This window comes from Orycteropus afer, unplaced genomic scaffold (assembly GCF_000298275.1).
Source record: "Orycteropus afer afer isolate SDZICR_OR568_19922 unplaced genomic scaffold, OryAfe1.0 scaffold00006, whole genome shotgun sequence".
Classification (NCBI taxonomy): domain Eukaryota; kingdom Metazoa; phylum Chordata; class Mammalia; order Tubulidentata; family Orycteropodidae; genus Orycteropus; species Orycteropus afer.
This window is the reverse complement of record NW_006921593.1, coordinates 9,721,499-9,742,925: the sequence shown is the minus strand read 5'-3', so window position 1 is coordinate 9,742,925 and position 21,427 is coordinate 9,721,499. Positions and strand designations below refer to the sequence as shown.

The following is a 21,427-nucleotide window of genomic DNA, read 5'->3' as shown; positions in this document are numbered from 1 at the left end:
GCCCCGGGCCCACCCTCGGGGAGGAGCTTCCTGACTCCGCCCCCTCGGCCCGGCTGTCTGAAACTTACACTCTAGACCCGGGCGTGCGGGTGAATGAGAAAGTTGGATGCACGGAGAGATCAGCACAGGACTGAATTTACCCGGGCGCTGCTGCTGGTGCCTGGGCCGCCACCGTCTCCGGGGCTCCCGCGGCTGTAACCTTCCGGCTGCAAGGGACGGAGCCTTTCCACTAGACAGGGACCGGCGGGTGCACTCTGCTGCGGGGAGCAGAGAGCTCCCGGGCGCCCCCAGCACTTGAGAGGAAGGCACCTGGGAGAAGCGAGCGACTTCCGCACTGATTTTACAATGATCGAAAGCCAACGGGGTCTTTTCTGAAATCCACGTTTGGCATTGCGCTCTTTCTTGCAGGAATTTGGATCCCAAGGGAACATGAAAAACTATTCGCAACTAAAATGTAGAAAGCTATGAATAACAAAATTAATCTGCACGTATTCTCAGGGGACATCTTATTTTCTTCCAGGCGTCACTTGTCCAGTTAGTTTTATGTTGACTATAAAAAATGAGTGGAAGAAAAAAAGGGTGATTGCTCTCAAACATTTACGTTGGGCCAGCTGGTTAGAGGTGGGCGGTGAGGTCTAATCTTAAGACAAACTGGAAACTCAGATGCTCACAGTCACAGCTCCAGGTTCCCGCTAAACTGGACACCCAGGCAGGGAAAATGCAATGCTGAGGTAGGATAGGCATCACAGTACCCCTGCCTCTTGCTACCCAAACCCAAAACCAAACCCACTGCGGTGAAATCGAGTGACTCACAGCGCCCCTAGTGGACAGAGTAGAACTGCCTCATAGAGTTTCCAAGGCTGTCAATTAGGAGCTCTGGTAGCATAGTGCCTAAGGCACCTGACGGCTAACTAGACGGCTGGCAGTTCAAACCCATCAGCCACTCCTTGGAAGGAAGGTTGGGCAATCTACTTCCGTAGTGATTGTAGTTGTTGTTATGTGCCGTGGAGTCGGCCCTGACTCATTGGGTTTCTGAGGCAGTATCACTATGGAAGTAGATTGCCCAACCTTCCTTCCGAGGAGTGGCTGGTGGGTATGAACTGTCCATAGTGATACTGCCTCGGAAACCCAAGGAGGGGTCGCTATGAGTTGGGTCCAACTCGACCGCACATAACAACAACCATCTTTACGGAAGCAGACTGCCTCATCTTTCTCCTTTGGAGCGCTTGCTGGGTATGAACTACTGACTTGTTGATTACAGCCCAATGCTTTAACCAATGTGCCACCACAGCTTCTTTCCTCTTGCTGCAGAATCCCTTAAAAAACTTAGTCCTATCCAGTAACGAGTCTTGAAAGGAGCCTGGTGGCACAGTGATTAAACAGTTGGCTGTGGACTGGTTCTAACACAGCCATGCTGTAGAAAAACTAAAGATTACAGGCTAGGAAACCCTATGGACAGTTCCAGTGTGTCAGATTGGGTCCTGGGGGTAGGAACTGACTAGACAGCACACAATGACAACATCAAATCCTGATGCTCTTTGACCGGATGTGGCTTTGAAGTTTAGTTAACTATTCCTAGATTTGATTAGTAAGAAAATATTTGCAGGTCTGGGGCCACCAAGTTTAACATCTCGCTGGAAATGGTTCTTATGAAGGGTGGCTGGGAGGAATTTTGATGTTTTGAAATAATGAGGTCGAAGATTAAACAATGAGAGGGAACAAAGTAAGGGGTCTGAAATAATCTAGTCAAGAACTTGTATATATTGTATTTGGTAGTAAGTAATTTTGAAATAAGTGTAAGAAAGGAAACAAGATGTGAAACATCAAATATTTGTATCTAATTGTAAATGGTAATTGAGAATTTGTTTCAAGAGGAAAAGGGGCTTAAATGCAATAAATGAGAATGACTAGAGGAACTGTTGTGCTACTTATATTTCATAGATGTTTAATACAGAACAAAAATGGTATTAAATAGATTTTAGATAAAATATGTACATAAAAAAAATCCATCAGTTGCTCATCATCCTTATATCCACCTCACACCAACAGTTGTGCTAACACCTGTGGCCATAAGATGGCAGGATTGTAAACATGCAGCTAAAACACACAGCATATTTAAATAATTTTTTTAAAGTTGTCCAGAAAAAGGAAATAGGGGGTCATAGATACATGTAACAATTGGGAAGTAATCTTGCCAGACAAGCCATGACTGTATAAACAGATGAAAATATGCCCCACTGTTTTTTTTACTGGAATAATACTAAATAGCATACATGAACCAAATACTATATAATGAAGTTATCATCTTAGATAACTATTGTTAAATATGAATCATAACTAGTTACTAAAAATATGGGTACTACTAGTATTCCTAAAGGTTTTCTATAGATCACATTTTTATATGCTAACAAATTTTCTAAAGATGAATTATGTTACGTTCGTGTGCTGCTTAGAAGAAAGTCATTTAGATTAGATAAATGGAGAAAAGATTGAAGTTGTCAAGGATTTCATTTTACTTGGATACATAATCATTGACAATTTCTATCTTTTCTCCATTTATGGTGATGTTTATTGGTCCAGTTGTGAGGATTTTTGTTTTCTTTTTGCTGAGGTGTAACCCATACTGCTGAAGGCTATAGTCTTTGATTAAGTGCTTCAAGTCTTCACTTTCAGCAAGCAAGGTTGTGTCATCTGGATACAACCAAAAACCCAAACTCACTGCCATCAAGTCGGATCTGACTCACAGCAACCCTTCCTTGGGTTTCCGAGGCAGTATCACTATGGAAGAAGATTGCCCAACATTCCTTCTGAGGAGTGGCTGATGGGTTTGAACCGCCAGCCTTCTGGTTACCAGTCAAATGCCTGAGGCACTATGTATTCTTTTTAATTCACATCCCCCTAAACCAAGTGGTTAATCACCTACCACTACCTCGACTTCTATCATGGACTGTAATGCTTCTGCTCTCAAGGTGTCACTTGGTTATTTTGTTTGAAATTCTCCAAAAGGCATTTTAAAGTCCCTGTTCCCTACAAACATTATTAGCATATAGGCTATGTTCCTGTTAGTGGTAGTTACTTGCCTTCCAGTTGATTCTCAATCATGCCAACCCCATGTGTGCAGACAGAAGTGCTTATAGAGTTTTAAGGGGGAGCTCTGATGGTATAGTTCCTAAGGTATCTGACTGCTAACCGGAAGACTGGCGGTTCAAACCCACCAACCACTCCTTGGAAGAAGATTGGGCAATCTACTTCCATAGTGATACCGCCTTGGAAATCCAAGGAGGGGTCTTTATGAGTCAGATCCGACTCAATGGCAGTGAGTTTGGTTTTTTGGATAGGGTTTCAAGGCTGGGATCACTTGGGAGCAAATCTCCAGCCCTCACCTTCTAGGCCCCTCTGTGTGGGTCTGAACTGATGACCTTTGGGTTAGTAACCCAGCACTTAACCATATGCACCACCCAGGCACTGCAGACGTTTCCTTATTACTATTTTGTGTCACATAATGAAAAGAATCAATTTAACCATAAGTGTTAATATTCTTAGAAATGTGATAATTGAGACTAGTAGAATGATATGTACAAACAAATTTCCTTTACAGGGATGTTAATCTTTTTCTAAATATATATATATATATTGTGATTTGAGTGAGCCTATGTTGGTTTTCCATTCAACAATTCATAGACCTTTTGTCCTGGGCAAAAGCTGCCCTTTTGATCTCCTGGGTTGATTGTTCTAAGGAGTGTGTTCCTCCCTGGTGCTATTATTCACCTTATGTTTGGCTGAAAACTGGGCCATGGGGGCGAGTTCAGTCCCAGGCCTGAAAGGTGTCTAATAGCCATAGTCTCGAAGATTTCGTATTTTTCTTCCACTCTCTCCAGGACCTCCTATTCCGATCCCTTTCAGAGCACTCAGCAGTGGTAGCCAGGCGCCATCTAGTCCTTCTGGTCTCAGGGTCGTAGAGGCTCGGGTTCTGGGGCTCACATGGTCCATTAGTCCTTTGTACTAACCATTTCCTTGCACCTTTGATTTTCTTCACTCTTCTTTGCTCTGGGTGGATCCTTCTGCTTTGCTGAGAACTCTAATGCCTGGTATGATGCTAGTAACGCAACAAATGCAATGCACTGCCGTCGAGTGGGATCCGACTCACAGCAACCCCTCCTTGAGTTTCTGAGGCAGTATCACTACGGAAGTAGACTACCCAACCTTCCTTCCGAGGAGTGGCTGGTGGGTTTGAACTCCCAGCCTTTGGGTTAGCAGTCAAGTGCCTTAGGCACTACGCTTCCAGAGCTCCTATGATGCTAGTAGTGATGCTGAATTTAAAATCAGGTTATTTGTTCATCATGGATTTTTCACATTATTTTCTGCAAACTATTGCATTAAAATATTACTAAATTCATATTATGTGAACTGCTGTATGAAAGGTGAATTTACTCTGTAAATCTTCACCCAAATAAAATTTAAAAAATAAATAAAATAAAAAAGAATATATATATAAAAAAAAAATTACTAAACTCAATTACTCAGTTGTCCCTTAAATTCTGCAGCCTAGGCAAGTGCTTCACTTGCCTTACTCTAGTTGGGTCCTGATGAAGTTGAAGCCTTTCCACTCTCCCCTCCCCCTAACTGCAAGCAAATGTGCAAAATGTCCCTATTTGCACTGATATGCCACAATATCCAAGACACTTAGAAAAGAAAGTCAACGAACAGTGTGTATTATGATTTGCCATTTTGTGTGAGAAAAATACTTGCATTCACACATACATATGTTTGCAAATTCAGAAAGTATCTGGGGTATTCTGGGTATCTGAAGGTCACTGTGCTTGAGCTGGGAGAGAGAGGAAGACTTAATTTTTTCTCCATCCTTTGACATCTTTTAAATTCTGAGTAGTTTTCATTCTTATCTAGTAACAATAAAACACGAAAATCTTACTAACATCTGGTTTTGGGGGGATGGAAACTAGAAAGCAGAAATTGTGCATATTTTTCAGAATTTTTTTAAACTAAAAAAGGAGTATCTCAAAGGATGGACACCACAGCTCAAGTTTCAAGTTTCCAAACCTGCACTGAGAGTGCGTAGGCCTCAGCAGAGGGTCTGAGTCTTCACGGGTGGACCAATTCTGGCTTCCCAACTGCCAGTACCACTATCCACAGCTTTCTAAAGGCATCTAGCACTTGCTGGCTTGCATGATTATGTCTTCATCTTCCCAAGGCCTAAAACACTCTTGTTCTGGGTGAAGGTTTTCATCAGGTACACTTCTCAATACAGGTACTCCCCAAATTAGCAATATCTGAGTTACATCAAAAGCACTTACCACCACCTGCTTTTTTTTTTTCCTGATGCATTTTATTGTACAAAATAATAGTACAGAGAATAGTAATATCTACCACGTAAAACGTCACAATGTGTAATTTGGCATTGCTCATTCCCAGGATCTTCAATTTTATGATTTACTGTTCATAACACTGTCCTATATATTGGGATTTCTAAACTAAATCAGGGGAGCTCTGGTAGCATAGTGGCTAAGCACTTGACTTTGCTAACCAGAAGGCTGGCGGTTCAAACCCACCATCCACTCCTCGGAAGGAAGATGGGGTAATCTACTTCTGCAGTGATACTGCCTCGAAAACCCAAGGAGGGGTTGCTATGAGTCGGGTCCGACTTGACGGCATATAACAACAACAAACTAAGTCAGGGGCTTCAATTGCTTGGGAAAAAACGCTGATGACTTTGCTCACAAGCCAACAGGCAGATTCAAAAAGCAGAGAGATGTTACCACCAAAGACATAAAGAAAAAAAAAGACCAAATGGACAACTCTCATTTTCTGATTAAAAACAACATCCCCATTCTCACGGAGTTTCCAGAGGATCCAGAACCTTCCACAAACGGAATTATTACAGCAACTGACAAAATGCCAATGTTGTGGTCCTGCTCCTTTTCATTGACACAGTAAATTTTATGATTTGTGTATTTTTAAATGTACATAGGTATGAAAATATATCTGTAAGTTTAAATGAAATGTTTCCAACCCCTAAAAGCAAATAAAGATTGGATTTATAATGTGATAATAAAAGGCAATAATGAAAACTAAAAAAAAAATAAGTATTCGACTTACATCAGAACCGACACACGCTCGAACAGTCGGAAAGGAACCTCAACCCCGTTGTAGGTTGGGGTAGTCTTTAAGGCAAGTCTGGTGAAAGGGATAAATGAACCAGGGGAAGGAAACTGAGGGCAAAATGAGTGAAGGGCGGGAGGAAACCCATCGGAAGCCCATCCTACAGTAAGAGTCCTTCAAGAAACGGATGCACGCTTCCAGTCACGCCCAGGCGAGTGCGGCCCGGCCTGCCTCGCAAAGGGGAGCCCGCACACACGCCTGCCTGTTCCTCAAGTCCGGGTCCGCCAAGCTGAGCTGAGGAGAGCGCCACACCGAAACCCTGGGGCTCAGGGCTGCCGGATTCACGCTCTGCCAGGACGCAACGGCGCTTCTACCGGGCGCGGGGAGGCGGGACTCCAGCCTCGTGGCCCAATGAGCGGGCCCGGCAGAGCGGCCACCCAATGGCGGCGGCGCGTAGGCACGCTGGGGGCGGGCTGGGCGCGGCCGACTTTTCCAGAAGGGCTCAGATTATCGCTCCCTGCCACGCTGAGCCGGCTCTGGGGTTTCCGCACGCCGGCTCTCCACCTTATTCTCTACTGGGCCCACCATGGCGGCCGTGAAGACCCTGAACCCCAAGGCCGAGGTGGCCAGAGCCCAGGCGGCGTTGGCGGTCAATATTAGCGCGGCTCGGGGGCTGCAGGACGTGCTGAGGACCAACCTGGGGCCTAAGGGCACCATGAAGATGTAAGCCGGGGCTAGCGGGAGGTCTGGCCGGCGGGCCTTGCGTCGCGCGCCCCGCGGCGCGGCAGCGCTGCGGGCCGGGGGTGCAAATGGGTCCTTCCGCGGCTCCGCGTAGCCGCCGCGGCCCTTCTCCCACACTCTCCCGCGCCGAGCCCTCCTGCCCAGCCATTTCTTCTGTAGTCGGTGCAGTTTACGCGGAGAACAAAGCTGCCCGCGTGCGCCGCGCTCCCCACCCTCCTGCTTGCAGCCATAGTGAGGACTCGGCGCACTTTCTCAGAGGGAAGAGACGGGCACTGCACTGTTCGCTTGACGTGGGAGAGAGATTTAGCCTCATGGCCCCAGCCCCTGGAATCTAGGAAAAGCTCGCTTTTTATGTGACATTTATTTTTGATCTCCGTTGGTGGAGGAAAAACAAATCACACTGATTTCCTTTCTGCCCATTGAACAGGCTGGTTTCTGGTGCTGGAGACATCAAGCTTACTAAGGATGGCAACGTGCTGCTTCATGAGATGGTGAGAGACCGCTTTTGCGTCCGAAGTTGCGTGATTTTCCCTAATGTCCATTCATAAGTTAGGAGAAAATATATTCGCAGGGCGTGAATATTTTAGGAAATGGAAGAGAAAAGGTGTGGTCAGTAATGATACCAACAGGACAATAGTGGTGAGCCTGGAGCCAGACCCTCCTAAGTTCGAATCCTTGCTGTTTTATTATCGATAATAGCAGTTTAGGGATTGTCATTATGAAACTTAATTATAATCAAACCTGAAAAAACGAGGAGTGAGGGACACATTTGATGGGCAAATGACCTTCGAATATGAGGTTATTAAGACAAGCATCTAATCATTTGAGTTCTTAAAATCTGTTCAGATATAGAAAGAAGAAATGAACGGGCCTGTGGATTCAGTTCAGAATAAATTTAGGATTTTGATAGTAGTACTCTATGCCATCAACATCCAGATGTTTGTAAATATCTGCAGTAGGGGCCAGCTAATCTAGAAGGTGTAATTTGTTTATTTTTAATGGACTAACAGGGATCAATTGGAGACATAAAAAACTAACTAGGATTGAATGATTCCAACTCCAGACGACCCTGCAAGACAGTAGAACTGCCCCACAGGCAGAAACAGCTTGCCTCATCTTTCTCCCATGGAGGGGCTGGTGGGTTTGAATTGCCAGCCTTTTGTTTATCAGCTGAGTGCCTTAACCACTGCATCACCAGAGCTCCTTAATGGGAGTCACGGTTAGTTTAAACTTGAGGTCAGTCAGAAAAGTCCTATCTACATAGCACATTTTATTACACACAACTTTTATAAAAATCTGCCATCGCGTGGTTACAGGTTTATTTTCTTTTTACTTTGAAATATAAAAAAATAAAGAGACACAGAAAACATTTACAGTTTAATGTATAACTTTAAACTGAACATATGTAACCACCAACTTGGCTAAGAAAGCAGTACACCGGCTCAGAAGTCCCTCCTCATCTTTCTTCAGTCTCAAGAAATTAGAGTTGCTGAAAAATGATATGGGCACATGAACACCCACATGCCCTTAACCAGATTTGCCGAATACTATCATACATAAGAAACTTAACATCAGTACAGTATTGTCTAATACAGAGTCCATATTTGTTTTCACCACTGCCCCTTCAAATGTTCTTTATAACTCTTTGCCATTGTTTTCCCATATTACGGACAGAAAGATCTTTCATTTGACATTATATGCCTTGCACAATGAGAAGAATACAATGACATCTGTGTAGAATTCTTGCCAAAAATACTTAATGTTAGCAAATTTAGATAATAAGATGATTTGAGAGATGACTGGCTTAAGTTTTTAAGAATATTTGTCTCCAAAAATAAATATGCTGGAGAACTATTCTAAATTAGATAAACCAAACCTATTGCCAGCAAGTCGATTCCGACTCATAGAGACCCTGTAGGGCACAGAATTGTCCATAGAATTTCCAAGCCTATAAATCTTTACAAAAGTAGAATGCCTCATCTTTCTCCCACGAATTAGCTGATGGGTTCAAACTGCCAACCTTTTGGTTAGCAGCCAAATGCTTTAAACACTACACCATCAGGGCGCCTCAAAGAAGGATAAGGTGTCGCGGAAAGCAAATGCTTCGCAGGACCCTTAATCAGATCCTTTGCAATGAAGACTTGTAGGGTGAAGTTGGAAACCTGGTGAATATCTTGTTCTTCAAAAACCTCTGTACAGAGTGATTTCACACCTGGTGGTGGTTTTTGCTCAGAGGACTTGTGAAATGGTCTGGTCAGTGTTGTAATACTGGGAGCTGCTGCGCTCTGATTTCAGAAGGCACCTAGCTTATCCTTGAAAGAGCCTGAGGCTTGGGCATGAGTTTGGAATTGTTAGGCCTTACTGTTACTTGCTCCCCAGAAGGAAGGTTGGGCGATCTACTTATGCAGTGATAATCCCTTGGAAACCCAAGGAGGGGTCTCTATGAGTCAGAGGTTGGTTGCATTTGTCATGATACTGTTCCTTGCTAGCAGTGTCATTTACTCTGAACAGTAAGCCTTCACTGAGCCTTTTTCCATGCACCAATTCATACACATTTTGTTTCATGATGCTGACTGCAATTCCCCACAATCTAACAGCTTTCTTCCCACTTCCTACCTGTAGTTACCTCTTCCCTGTGTCCTTTTTTCCTATGCATTCCTGCCCCCGAGCTATCTCCCTGTGCAAATACTGTGTTGGATGTATATTTTGATTATTTTAAGTCATTTAAGCGGTTTTCCTCTTTTTCTACTTTTAGCAAATTCAACACCCAACAGCCTCCTTAATAGCAAAAGTAGCAACAGCCCAGGATGACATAACTGGTGATGGTACTACTTCCAACGTCCTGATCATCGGAGAGCTGCTGAAACAGGCGGACCTCTACATATCTGAGGTATGCATGGCTCTTTCTGAATTCTGTTGTGTGTAGGAAGTCTCTTGAGTTTCATTACAGCAGTTGATAAGCTATAGTAGAATGTAAAGAGTGGGTATCTTTTAAAGAAAAAACTTCATTGTGATTTGGGTGGAGGGCTGAGGTCTTAACTCTGAGGACCGGAGTCTTCCTCCCGGTCTGACAGAAATTGATTGTTACCCTGGGCAAGTTATGAGACAAATTACAGCCTTGGGAACCTTATGGAGCAGTTCTACTCTGTCCTAGATAGTGTCACTGTGAATTGGAATTGACCCAGTGGCAGTGGGTTTGGTTTTTTGGTGTTACTGAAGACAAGACTGTTGCTACCTTTGACTGAAAGTTCTTAGGACACGGTTTTGGGTTTGGAATTTAATCCTGCTGGTTTGCACGGTGAACACCCAAGTGTACTTTATAGTTCCCTTGGTTTTGACTCTGTGCTAGAGCAATGTCTGTTCTTTTCCTCTGCATTGAAAGGTGCGTTTATCCTTTTAAATGTATTCAAAAGGTCAGCACATTTTAATTAAAGGATGGGACTGAGTCAGAGTGTCTTGTCAAAAATGACAAGACTTTATCGTGACCGTAGTTGCAACTACACGAGGGGGTGGTTTTGTAATTTTGTTTATTCTAGGGTCTGCATCCCAGAATAATAACTGAAGGGTTTGAAGCAGCAAAGGAAAAGGCACTTCAGTTTTTGGAACAAGTCAAAGTGAGCAAAGAAATGGACAGAGAAACACTCATGGATGTGGCCAGAACATCCCTGCGCACTAAAGTTCACGCTGAACTTGCTGACGTCTTAACAGAGGTATGTGTGTAATGTAGAAGACACCTGTACTGGAAAACTTTAATACCAGAAACATCCCTGCACTTAGCAAGCAGTTCCAGTTGCAGGGTGCTATAAATATAATTGAAGCATTCATTAGAAAGTATAAAACGGAGAGTTTATTAAAATACCTTGTGTGATCAGCATTTTTAATAAACTAGCAGGAGGGATGTAAGAGATTCTTTGGGGAATTACAAGTGACCAGATTGCAGACAGGTTAATGACTTCAGCCTGTACAGGTGACACCCTGTTACCACGTAGAGACTTGAGAGGTGTTAAAGTCAAGAAACTCTACCCTAAACTTCTGAATCACTTGTTCTCATAGGCTGTAGTTGACTCCATTTTGGCCATTAAAAAACCAGATGAACCTATTGACCTGTTCATGGTTGAAATCATGGAGATGAAACATAAATCTGAAACTGATACAAGGTAAGTGGAAGAGTGCTGCTGTAGATGCTGATCCCACAGCTAGGGACTGGCTAGTGGCTCAGACTTGTTTTTTCACTGATTTATCTTTGGATCAGGTATATTGCCTCATGAATACTCTATTATCTCTTATTAAGATGTCTTTCTGAAATGACATGAATGGTAGTAAGGTTCGTGATTGAAATGATCATTCAGTCATTGGGTGTTTATTCAACTGATTGCAGTCAAAGCGTCATGGGAGACAGATATGAATTAAAAGTTTTTTTTGTTTGTTTGTTTTTGAAAGGCCTAGTTTGAACAGTTTCTTTTCTTTTTTATTGTGATTTGGGTGAAAGTTTACAGAGCAAATTTACTTTCCATACAGCCGTTTACATACACTTTTGTCTCATGATATTGACTGCAAACTCCCCTCCCACTTCCTCCCCATAGCTACCTCTTCCCTGTGTCCTTTCCCTCCCATGCACTCCCCCCGCGCCCCAGCTATCTCCCTGTGCAGACACAGCCCTTCTACTCTGATTGCTCTCTCCAAGGAATATATCTACCTAATGTAAATGTTCAGCTCATATGCTTGTCTTTTGTTTGGCTGGAAGTCACAGGAGTGGGTTCAGTTCCAGACCTGAAGGGCAGCTAGGGGCCATAGTCTCGGGTTACACAAGGCTCTATCAGACAAGCAAACCTTTCCCCCCTTTTTTTTCAATTTTTCGTTTTGTTCCCCGTTGTTCTCCCACTCTATCTGGAATCTCCTACATAGATCCCCCTCCTCGTGGTTGACAGTGGTGGCTGAACACCATCTAGTTCTGCTTGTCTCATAGTCTGAGGATTGCATGGTTAGCACAGGTTCTTAAAAAGTGACCCCAGTGTGAAGCCTGCTGGTTGAGACAGTGTCTCTGTAGCATTTTCTGTGTGACAGAAGGTGGGTAGCTTCTGTTTGGATTGCTTGCATTTGTGGTCATGCTCTGGAATACAGATTTTTCACATGTTCTAAACATGTGAATCTGCCCACGTTTTGTTCAGATAATCAAAAATAAAGCTGAACGTGTGACAATTAGCAGTAGTCTCAATTTAGTATATTGGTAACAGTGCTGTTTTTGAAATGTATTATTTATTTATTAACAGCTTAGTCAGAGGGCTTGTTCTGGACCATGGTGCACGGCACCCTGATATGAAGAAACGAGTAGAAGACGCCCACATCCTCACATGCAACGTGTCGTTAGAATATGAAAAAACGTGAGTCTACGGCCCTTACTGTGGGCCGGGGGTAGAGGAGCTTGGTACTGTATACAGTTCGGTTCTCTGGGACATTACCCAGTGTCAGCACAGGAACGCTTCAGGTGGGTATGAGAGCATTAGAGGAAATGACCCCTGAAAACATGCCCGGTCAGACAGGAGCTCAGTGTCTGAAACTGCAAGACGAACCCACTGGCTGATGTTGCTGCCTTACAGTCTACTCCAAAAACACTGTTCAGCATTTCCCCCAGCCTGTCACCTTAATTTTAAAACATTGTATTTTGCATAAATAGATACATACAAAAATTGCCATTTTAATCATTTCAAGGGTTAAATTTGGTGACTTTAACTATAGTCACCGTGTTACACAACCATCACTGTTGTCCGTTTCCAAAAGTTTGTCATCACTTAACAGAAACTCAGGCCCCTTCAGCAATGAGTCCCTATTCCCTCACCCCAACCCCTGGTAACCTCCGCTCATGTAAGTGAAACCATCCTGTTTGTCTGACTTGACTTAGTTGGTGTGGTGTTTTCAAGGTTCACCTATCTATGAGACTCCATTTTTTCTTTCTGGTGTTGCTTTCTTTTTTAATAGAGAAGTGAACTCTGGCTTCTTTTACAAGAGTGCAGAAGAGAGAGAGAAGCTTGTAAAAGCTGAGAGAAAATTCATCGAAGACAGAGTTAAAAAAATAGTGGAGCTGAAGAGGAAAGTTTGTGGTGACTCTCATAAAGGATTTGTTGTTATTAATCAGAAGGTGTGTGAGGATGAAAGTGCCAAACTAAATCGTTCGTAGCTTCCTTTTTTTTTTTTTTTTTTCATTTTAAGGTGCAAGATACTGAAACTCATTTTATATCTGTTCTAGGGAATTGACCCTTTTTCCCTAGATGCCCTTGCGAAAGAAGGCATAGTAGCTCTGCGCAGAGCTAAGCGGAGAAACATGGAGAGGTACGATGGAAGCCTAGCTGAATGACAGGCGTCGCGCTTGTGGCAGTTCAGTTGACAGTATTCCGTATTCCCATCTGAATTTTTAATTGTGACACAATCTGTACATATTTTTCTTAGGAGGCTAACAACGGAGGTTTAGAGAAATCCTTTCTGCTTAAGGGCTCATCACCAGGAAGGGTTATTGTCCACCTTCCTGCTGACATTAGTTCTCTTAAACTTGCTGGAGGCTGGCAGGAACACCTCTGTTCAGGCCTGCTTCACTGGTGACTTTCAAACAGATGTTGTGTTACTTCTTCAAAAATCAAAGTGCATGATGCTAAGTATCGCTGATGCTAAGTATCGCTGCACACCGCGCCCTTGGGGTCTCGGGAGTGTTTGCTCTCTCATGGTGGTGTCTACAGGCAGTGATTATGAGAAGGCACCAGATTTCAGCTGGCTGAGAGTGGGTGGTCTTGTCTTGCGTCGGAGTGTATAATTCTACAGTTATATCGTAGAATAGAATTATAGCGTCTGTCTGTACAAGATTGCTTCCCAAAAATCCTCTCTTTGACTGTAATTAATGATACTGATAATGCATCGTTTAAAATGTTCACATTATAGGTTGACACTTGCCTGTGGCGGAGTGGCTCTAAATTCTTTAGATGACTTAAACCCTGACTGTTTGGGACATGCAGGACTGGTCTATGAGTACACGTTGGTAAGTGTGTTGTCTTCCTGAAGATTCATGAATTCCTCAGTAGTGAAACTCATTCATACTTGGGATTAGCTTTTGCTTTATTCACACACATTTTGATGGTTTATGTGTAGTAATAATACACTGTTGGCAGTAATATTATGTTTCTTTTATATGTGACTTTTTAGAAGATTCTGCTTTAATGTGATACGTTATTCTGTTAATATTCCACCTACCTTTTTTTTTTTTTTCATAAGCCCCCACCCTGTTCACACTTCACAGCTAAATCCCGTTTTGGAAATAATGTCTCTTCTCCACACAGGGAGAAGAAAAGTTCACCTTTATTGAGAAATGCAGTAACCCCCGCTCTGTCACACTGTTGGTCAAAGGACCCAATAAGCACACACTCACCCAAATCAAAGACGCGATAAGAGACGGCTTGAGGGCTGTCAAAAATGCGATTGATGATGGTAAGGTCCTCACTGTCCTGACTCTGAAATCTCTTCAGTGTATCGTGGAATAATCCAGTGCCCTTTGAGATGGTACCTTTGTTCCTAATCTAAAGGCATGGCTGAATACTGTGTTCTTTTTATCAGTAATTTACACAGCCAGACACCATGCCAAAGCGTCGTCTTCCCTTTAAAATATTGATGATGTATGCTGAGGTTTTTTTCATGGCATACCATAATTAAAGGTGAATACAAACAAGTGAAATAACAACTGGCCAGAGCTGCTCATTGTTGGTTGAGTTGAGCTCTTCTTGCTGTTTGATTGCTGGTTGCTCGTATAGGGCTTCCAAACACAAGGTTTAAATCACTGTGGTCCTTGTGAGCTCTCAGCAGATGAATGAGTTGGCGATGTATGTTGTTAAATTTTCTTTGCAGCTTAGCATTTGTCATCTCCCCTCAACAGGCTGTGTGGTTCCAGGGGCCGGTGCAGTGGAAGTGGCAATGGCCGAAGCGCTGATGAAATACAAGCCCAGCATCAAGGGCAGAGCCCAGCTTGGCGTCCAGGCGTTTGCTGATGCGTTGCTCATTATTCCCAAGGTGTGAATCTTAAAACAGTCAGTGTTCTACACTGTGCTGTGGTGTGGATTTTGGGATAAGCATTGTTGGTTTTCTTCCTGACCGTGCAGATGTATTGGTCCCTCTGGAAAGGAAGTTTCAAGTGGCAAGAGAGAGAAGTGTATTTTAAGAGGGCTCATGATGTATGGGGTTACACTAAGTATAAGTTTGTTAATATTTTTATTATAGTCCACTAAGTATCATCATTTCCTGTTGTATGTTTATGTGGAGGTATAGTTTATGACCTGTGTATCGCTAAGTTTAGAGTGGGATGGAGTGTGGTCAGTATCATACAAGTCTCCTTATTCTCTGGCTATCAGAACTGGTTCTGCCTTCACACTTTGTTAATTATAGGTACTGTTGGTCGTAGACTTGGTCGTGTCTTTTCAAAGATTACATTTGTTTGCTTCAGGTTCTAGCTCAGAACTCTGGCTTTGACCTTCAGGAAACACTAGTAAAAGTTCAAGCAGAACATTCAGAATCCGGTCAACTTGTGGGTGTAGACTTGAACACAGGTAAGATAATCCAGCTATTTGTAAGGGAAGAATTAGACAGTGCAGGTGAAGTGTAATGCTTGGGACAGTCAGGAATGGGGACAGAGAATCTTGGAGAGTGGCTTTGCAGTTTGGCACCAGTACTATCAGGGAACTTTGGGATCTAAATTGGAATAAAATACATCTGAAAATGGGATGGGTAGATGTTGGACTTAAGAGAGTAGATATTTGAGTAATTTGAAAAAACAGATTTGTTGGGGGCATGGCTGGGTTTTGGTAGGTGGTACAGGTTGTCATAGTGGGCATGCCTTAGTTCATTTTTTAATCAGGGATGTGATGATAAAATAGGGCATAATATTCATGGGTCGAGAAGGCTGAGAATAGCAAATAGTGTCAAAAGAGGAGACCAAATCTAATGACATTTAAGCAGGTAAAATTTAAAGCCCAGGTCTTAGTATAGGCTCCTGTATTGACACAGATTATGCAAAGTGGAGATGAGGTAACTCGGGAGAGTCCAACATTTCGTGATCAAAGAGAGCTGCTTTATTCCTTCCAGGTATGAGTTAGCCATTGTCCTGGATTGAATTGGGTCTCATACTCCCTTATCGCCCCCACTCCCCTCCAAAATCTGTGTCAGCTTGGCTGGGCCGTGATTCTCAGTGGCTTAGAAATTATGAAATGATGTCATGTGGCAGACAGATAAAAGATACCCCGTGTTGTGATCTGAAAGTGTGAAAGGATTAAGGTTAAAGGTGGTTAGAGCACCCTTAGTTGCATCATAGCCCAGATCTGACATAAGGGGAGCTTCCCTGGGGTGTGGCCTGCAACATTTTTTATCTTAGATGAAGGAGAGAGAAGGGGCACCAAGTATCACCAAGAAAGGAGCCAAGAGCATAGTGTGTCCTTGGGACCTAGGGTCACTGTGCTGGGATCCCCCTGCAGAGGAGACACATAATGTCTTTCCTCAGAGATGGCACTCTGAACTCAGATTCCTGACCTCTGAAACTGTAAGAGAGTAAAGCTCTGTTTATTACTTATCCTCTTGGTGGTATTTCTGTTAAAATAATACATGCTGAAAGCAAAGAATACCAGAAAGATATTTACTTGTGCTTTATTGACTATGCAAAAGCACTCGATTGTGTCAGTCATAACAAATTATGGATAACATTGAGAAGAATGGGAATTCCAGAAGATTTTAATTGTATTCTTGAGGAACCTGTACATCGATCAGGAGGCTGTCATTGGAACAGAACAAGGGGACGCTGCATAGTTTAAAATCAAGAAGGGAGTGCGTCATGGTTGTATCCTTTCACCATACTTATTCACTCTGTATGCTGGAAAAGTAACCCAAGAATCTGGACTGTATGAAGAAGAATGTGTCATCAGGATTGGAGGAGGATTCTTTAACAACCTGCAATATGCTGATGACAACTTTGCTCATTGAAAGTGAGGATGACTTGAAACACTGATGAAGACGGAAGACTGCAGTATGCAGTATGGATTATACCTCGATATTAAGAAAACAAAAGTCCTCACAACTGGACCAATAAACAACATCATGATAAGTGGAGAAAAGATTGAAGTTGTCAAAGACTTTATATTATTTGATACTACAATCACCACCAATGGAAGCAGCAGTCAGGATAGCAGATGTCATATAGCATTGGGCAAATCTGCTGTAAGAGACCTCTTTCAAGTGCTGAGGAGCAAAGATGTCTTCTTGAAGAATAAGGTGTGCCTCACACAAGCCATAGTATTTTCAGTCGCCTCATATGCATGTCAGAGCTGGATAATGAATAAGGAAGACCGAGTTAAGAGTCGATGCTTTTGAGTTGTGTTGGTGAAGAATGCTGAAAGTACCGTGGACTGCTAAAAGAATAACAAATCTGTCTTGGAGGAAGTGCAGCCGGAGTGCTCCTTAGAAGCGAGAATGGCCAGACTTCATCTCGCCTACTTCAGTCATGTTGTAGGAAGGAACCATTCCCTGGAGAAGGATATCGTGCTTGGTAAAGTGGAGGGTCAATGAAAAAGGGGAAGGCCCTCAACAAGATGAATTGACACAGTGGCTACAACGATGGACTCAGGTACAATAAGGATTGCGGGGCTGGCATAGGACTAGGCATTGTTTCGTTGTGTTGTACGTAGGGTTGCTATGAGTCGGAGATGATGGCACCTAACGACAAGAAGAGAACTAAGACAGCCACTCATCAAAGATGGGGACAGGCGTCGATGGTTTGGAGAGAAAATGGGACTGTAGGAGCTATGGGATTCTCATAGTTACTAACAACAGAATAGTTACTAACAACATCAGTAATGAGTATACCAGCATTCTGATCTGGACGTGGTGTATGTGGTATTAACAAGACACAATTACTTCTCAGGTGAGCCAATGGTGGCAGCACAGGCAGGCATATGGGATAACTATTGTGTGAAGAAACAGCTGCTTCACTCCTGGTAAGTTTGGGAAAGCCAAAATGAGAATAATCTGTAGGTTATGTCCTGTTACAGTTGTCATCACCACCCCCCAATAAAAATGTAAACCAAAAGTATAAAAATAAAACTAACCCTCTGTGGTGGGGGAAAGGGAAATGAAATTGGATGTAATGCATGTAGTTTAGTTGGGAAAGGGAAGACGAGTTGAATGGGGTTTGTATCTCAGATCTGACCCATCTGGCTTCCCCTCTTTCAGCACTGTGATTGCCACCAACATTCTCCTGGTTGATGAGATCATGAGAGCTGGAATGTCTTCTCTAAAAGGCTGAATTGAAGCTTCCCTTGTATCTTCTGAATCGGGAAGACTCTACAGAATGATCCTAAGAATATAGCAATGGAATTTTGTCCCAGCTGCAGATGATTTTCAAAGGAACTTTCTTTTCCCATTGAAACAGGAGATCGCTGTCACCTACTCAAATTCTGAAGTTCTGAAATTACAATTACAGTATTTTTTAATTGCACTGAAGTGTACACATAGAGCAGTCTTTTTACTCACCAAACTTAAAAGGTTGTTTTCCTTTAGCTGCAGTGGCCTGAAATCACATGTTAGATAAGCATATGTTACCTATCTTGTTAATAAATATGCCTTCAAAACCAAATTTTAATGGCTTAATTTCTCATAGATGTATTTAATTTATCCAACAGCTCTGTACAGAGCATTAAGTTTTAAATTTTCCTAATACAAATACCTAAGCTACAAGTCTTTTAAAGTGTCTCTATTTCTTTTAGTATAGACTCCTGTAAGTACAGTTGTTAGCTCCTTTAGACTTTTCTCACCTTTGAAGTACCTTTGCTGGTCCCCTCTTCACCCCTAGAAAGTGAGGTGTGTTTATCCTCTAGTAGGTGGAAAGATGGGTGTAGTGGAGGCAAGTGAGTGCTAGCTACCTGTATAAAATGGAGAATGGCAATCAAGGGGACAGAGGTAGATGATGGCTGAAGGCATGGTGACCAAGGAAGCTAGGTTAGTGGAGATTCAGGCTGACTGTATCTTCATGCTAGCGTTTGCTTATGTTGAGGGTTCATCCCAAGCCCTTCAGTCTCAACATTTTCTCATCCAAACAGTTGCATCTCCTGTTTCCACAAAATTCATCAGCTGGTATATAGTTGTGTGTTACTTGAAAGGTGTATGTGGGTCTTCTGTAGCTTTGTATTGTAAAGACTGCAGCTGCTGACAACCAGTGCAATAAACATTTCCTTGGAACCTTTCCTCTGGTCTCGCGATGGTTTAATGCCTGCCAGATCTGAATCTGAGAGTAAACGGTCCCTATGATCACAAGGTATTGAAGAGGCATCTGGAAGGGCAGAGGTCTTCAGACACCAGCCTTTTAAATTACCTGGTTCCACAAGTTGCACTCTCAGAAGCCTCTCTGATGCACCAGTGCAGTATTACTGAATATAAGCGAGGTAAGCACAGGCTTGCTTTTGCTTAGTATAGCTGGCATGGTTGTCTCCCCCAACCCTTCCTAGAGAATCAAACCTCTTCAAATTTACAATCCTTGACAGGGGTTTGGGTCTAGTCTTGTACCCAGGAAGCAAGTAAGCACAGGCATGGTTGCGCTTGCTAGTACAGTGAACTGTGTAAGGCAAGTAAATAGGTCTTTCCCAAGATAACCGGCCTTCATTCTGAACGCCCGAGAACGCAAAAGGGCGCAGTGCGACGCGTGCGCCGAGCTGGCTGCGACGTAGTGCGCGAGGGGCGTGGTCGCGCGCTGACTCTCGTGCTGCGTGACCCGCAGTTGTGCTTCCGGGTTGCGTACAGTCATGGGCACCTCGCTGTCACCGTTGTGTCTGCTGCCGGTGCTGTTCGCGCCGTGGCCAGGTCAGTGTGCTGACCCGGCTGCCTCCCACTGTCCCACTTCCCTCAGGAGACACCAGGGAAGGCGCGGGGCGCTCCGCCGTGGAGGGGAAAGAGGCCGCGGCCCCCTGCCGGGCCTGGGAGTGGCTGGAGGCCGTCTGAGCGGCGGCCAGCGGGGAGGTGGTTAACTATCCCAGTGATGTACTTTTTCTTTTTTTTTTTTTTTAAATCTTACTGTGTTGGAATCTTTTGAACGTAAAAGAGAAGAATAAAGCGATTTTCCCTTCTCGCGCACACATACCCGTTGCCAGTTGATAGCCAATCCTGTTTTTCGGCATTCCTCCCAATATTCCTTCCCCGCGATAATTTTGAAGTGAACACAGGCCTTAGGTCATTTTATCCGTTAAACATTCAGCTTAAATAGCTTACGAGACAAAGGCTTGAAAACTGACCATTTTCCCACCTAAAATACTAGCAGTACGACTTAGTATCATTAACCATCCAGTAAGTGTTCAAATCTCCCTTGTTACCTCATACATGTTTTAAGTTTTTAGTTGTTGAAGTAGGATCCAAATAAAGTCCGTACAGGGAGTGGTTATGCTTTTTTTTTTTTAATATTTTGAGATTTCCCCCGTTGCCATTTTTTCCTTGCCATCTGTGGAAGAAACAAGTTTGAGTGTGTCAGAATGAGAGAAGACAGCTGAAGATAATCCTGAGAAACAAACAAGGAAGACCTAGACTGCCTTTGAGGAACTTAGAGAACTTAACGTTCTGTATGAAAACACAATGCCATGAAGTAATACATCCCCCGACAAGAATGGTGGTTGTTGTTGTTATGTGCTGTCGAGTTGGCCCTGACTCACAGCGACCCCTCTTTGGGTTTCCGAGGCAGTATCACTACGGAAGTAGGAATGCCCAACCTTCCTTCCAAGGAGTGGCTGGTGGGTTTGAACCGCCAGCCTTCTGGTTAGCAGTCAAGTGCCTTAGACACTGCGCTTCCAGAGCTCCCGACAAGAATGGTGGCATGTTGGAAAAAGCACAGAACTGGGTGGAAGTAAAGACACTCAGCGCCAGTCTTGCCTCCTGCTAACTAGTGGTTTTCCTTTTCCTTTTTGGGTCTTTGTTTCTTCCTGTTAAATGAGGTGGTTGATCCTCTCAGTTCTTTAATTCAGAGTCAAAAAGGCAGGTGTGAAGACTGCTCACTCAAGTGTTTAATGATGGTTGTACACTCGTGCTAAGTACTAGGGATAAACACAAAACGTCTGTAGTCCCTGCCTTTCTGGAACATAGAGTGGTGAGAATTGATACAATTTCAAGAAGTGGAGTGGAGAGAAAATGGAGGAACAGTATGGGCAGATGTACAGTTAGAAAAGTGCTGGATGTATTTCAGGGTATAATGTCTGCATTACCTAGCTGGGACGAAGCATTGTTGTGAAGAGGGATAAAGAGGTAGAGGAAGGAAGTTAACGTTGGGTGGATATCTACTATGTGCCCAAGGTTTCACGTATTATTTAAAGTCATTCAGGCATTACCTATACAATACTTGGATATTATCTTGATTTTATAAATGAAGGCATTGAGACTCAGATGAAATCATTTGCCTGAATTCACCCAACAAATTAAGTAGCATTAATCAGTATTTAAAACCAGACTTTCAAACCTCCATTTTTTTTAATTGCTCCATTATGAATATTTTCTATGGTGGACATACTGTCACTTGTTT

The 21,427-nt window shown here is 43.2% G+C and overlaps 1 protein-coding gene and 2 non-coding genes across 3 annotated transcripts; all 3 read left to right on the top strand.

The window, feature by feature from the left end:
- The first annotated feature begins 6,703 nt into the window (after positions 1 to 6,703).
- Positions 6,704 to 18,178, top strand: CCT6A (chaperonin containing TCP1 subunit 6A). The gene is made up of 14 exons (XM_007940754.2): positions 6,704 to 6,840; positions 7,286 to 7,349; positions 9,614 to 9,748; positions 10,395 to 10,568; positions 10,912 to 11,015; positions 12,129 to 12,239; positions 12,835 to 12,994; positions 13,103 to 13,185; positions 13,786 to 13,882; positions 14,181 to 14,328; positions 14,771 to 14,904; positions 15,335 to 15,437; positions 17,798 to 17,870; positions 18,106 to 18,178. Exons 1-14 carry the CDS (start codon positions 6,704 to 6,706, stop codon positions 18,176 to 18,178), a joined length of 1,596 nt encoding a protein of 531 aa, XP_007938945.1.
- On the top strand, positions 10,150 to 10,283 carry LOC122150225. Its single transcript, XR_006163550.1, has one exon. It is a non-coding gene; the product is annotated as a small nucleolar RNA SNORA22 (small nucleolar RNA).
- LOC122150221 lies at positions 14,424 to 14,564 on the top strand. The gene has a single exon (XR_006163548.1). It is a non-coding gene; the product is annotated as a small nucleolar RNA SNORA15 (small nucleolar RNA).
- Positions 18,179 to 21,427: the final 3,249 nt, after the last annotated feature.

Excerpts from the sequence above, each read along its gene's own strand:
- CCT6A (XM_007940754.2), top strand. The coding sequence starts at position 6,704 with ATGGCGGCCGTGAAGACCCTGAACCCCAAGGCCGAGGTGGCCAGAGCC. Across the intron at positions 7,350-9,613 it reads ACGTGCTGCTTCATGAGATG|CAAATTCAACACCCAACAGC; the intron begins GTGAGAGACCGC and ends TTCTACTTTTAG. Across the intron at positions 13,883-14,180 it reads TGGTCTATGAGTACACGTTG|GGAGAAGAAAAGTTCACCTT; the intron begins GTAAGTGTGTTG and ends TTCTCCACACAG.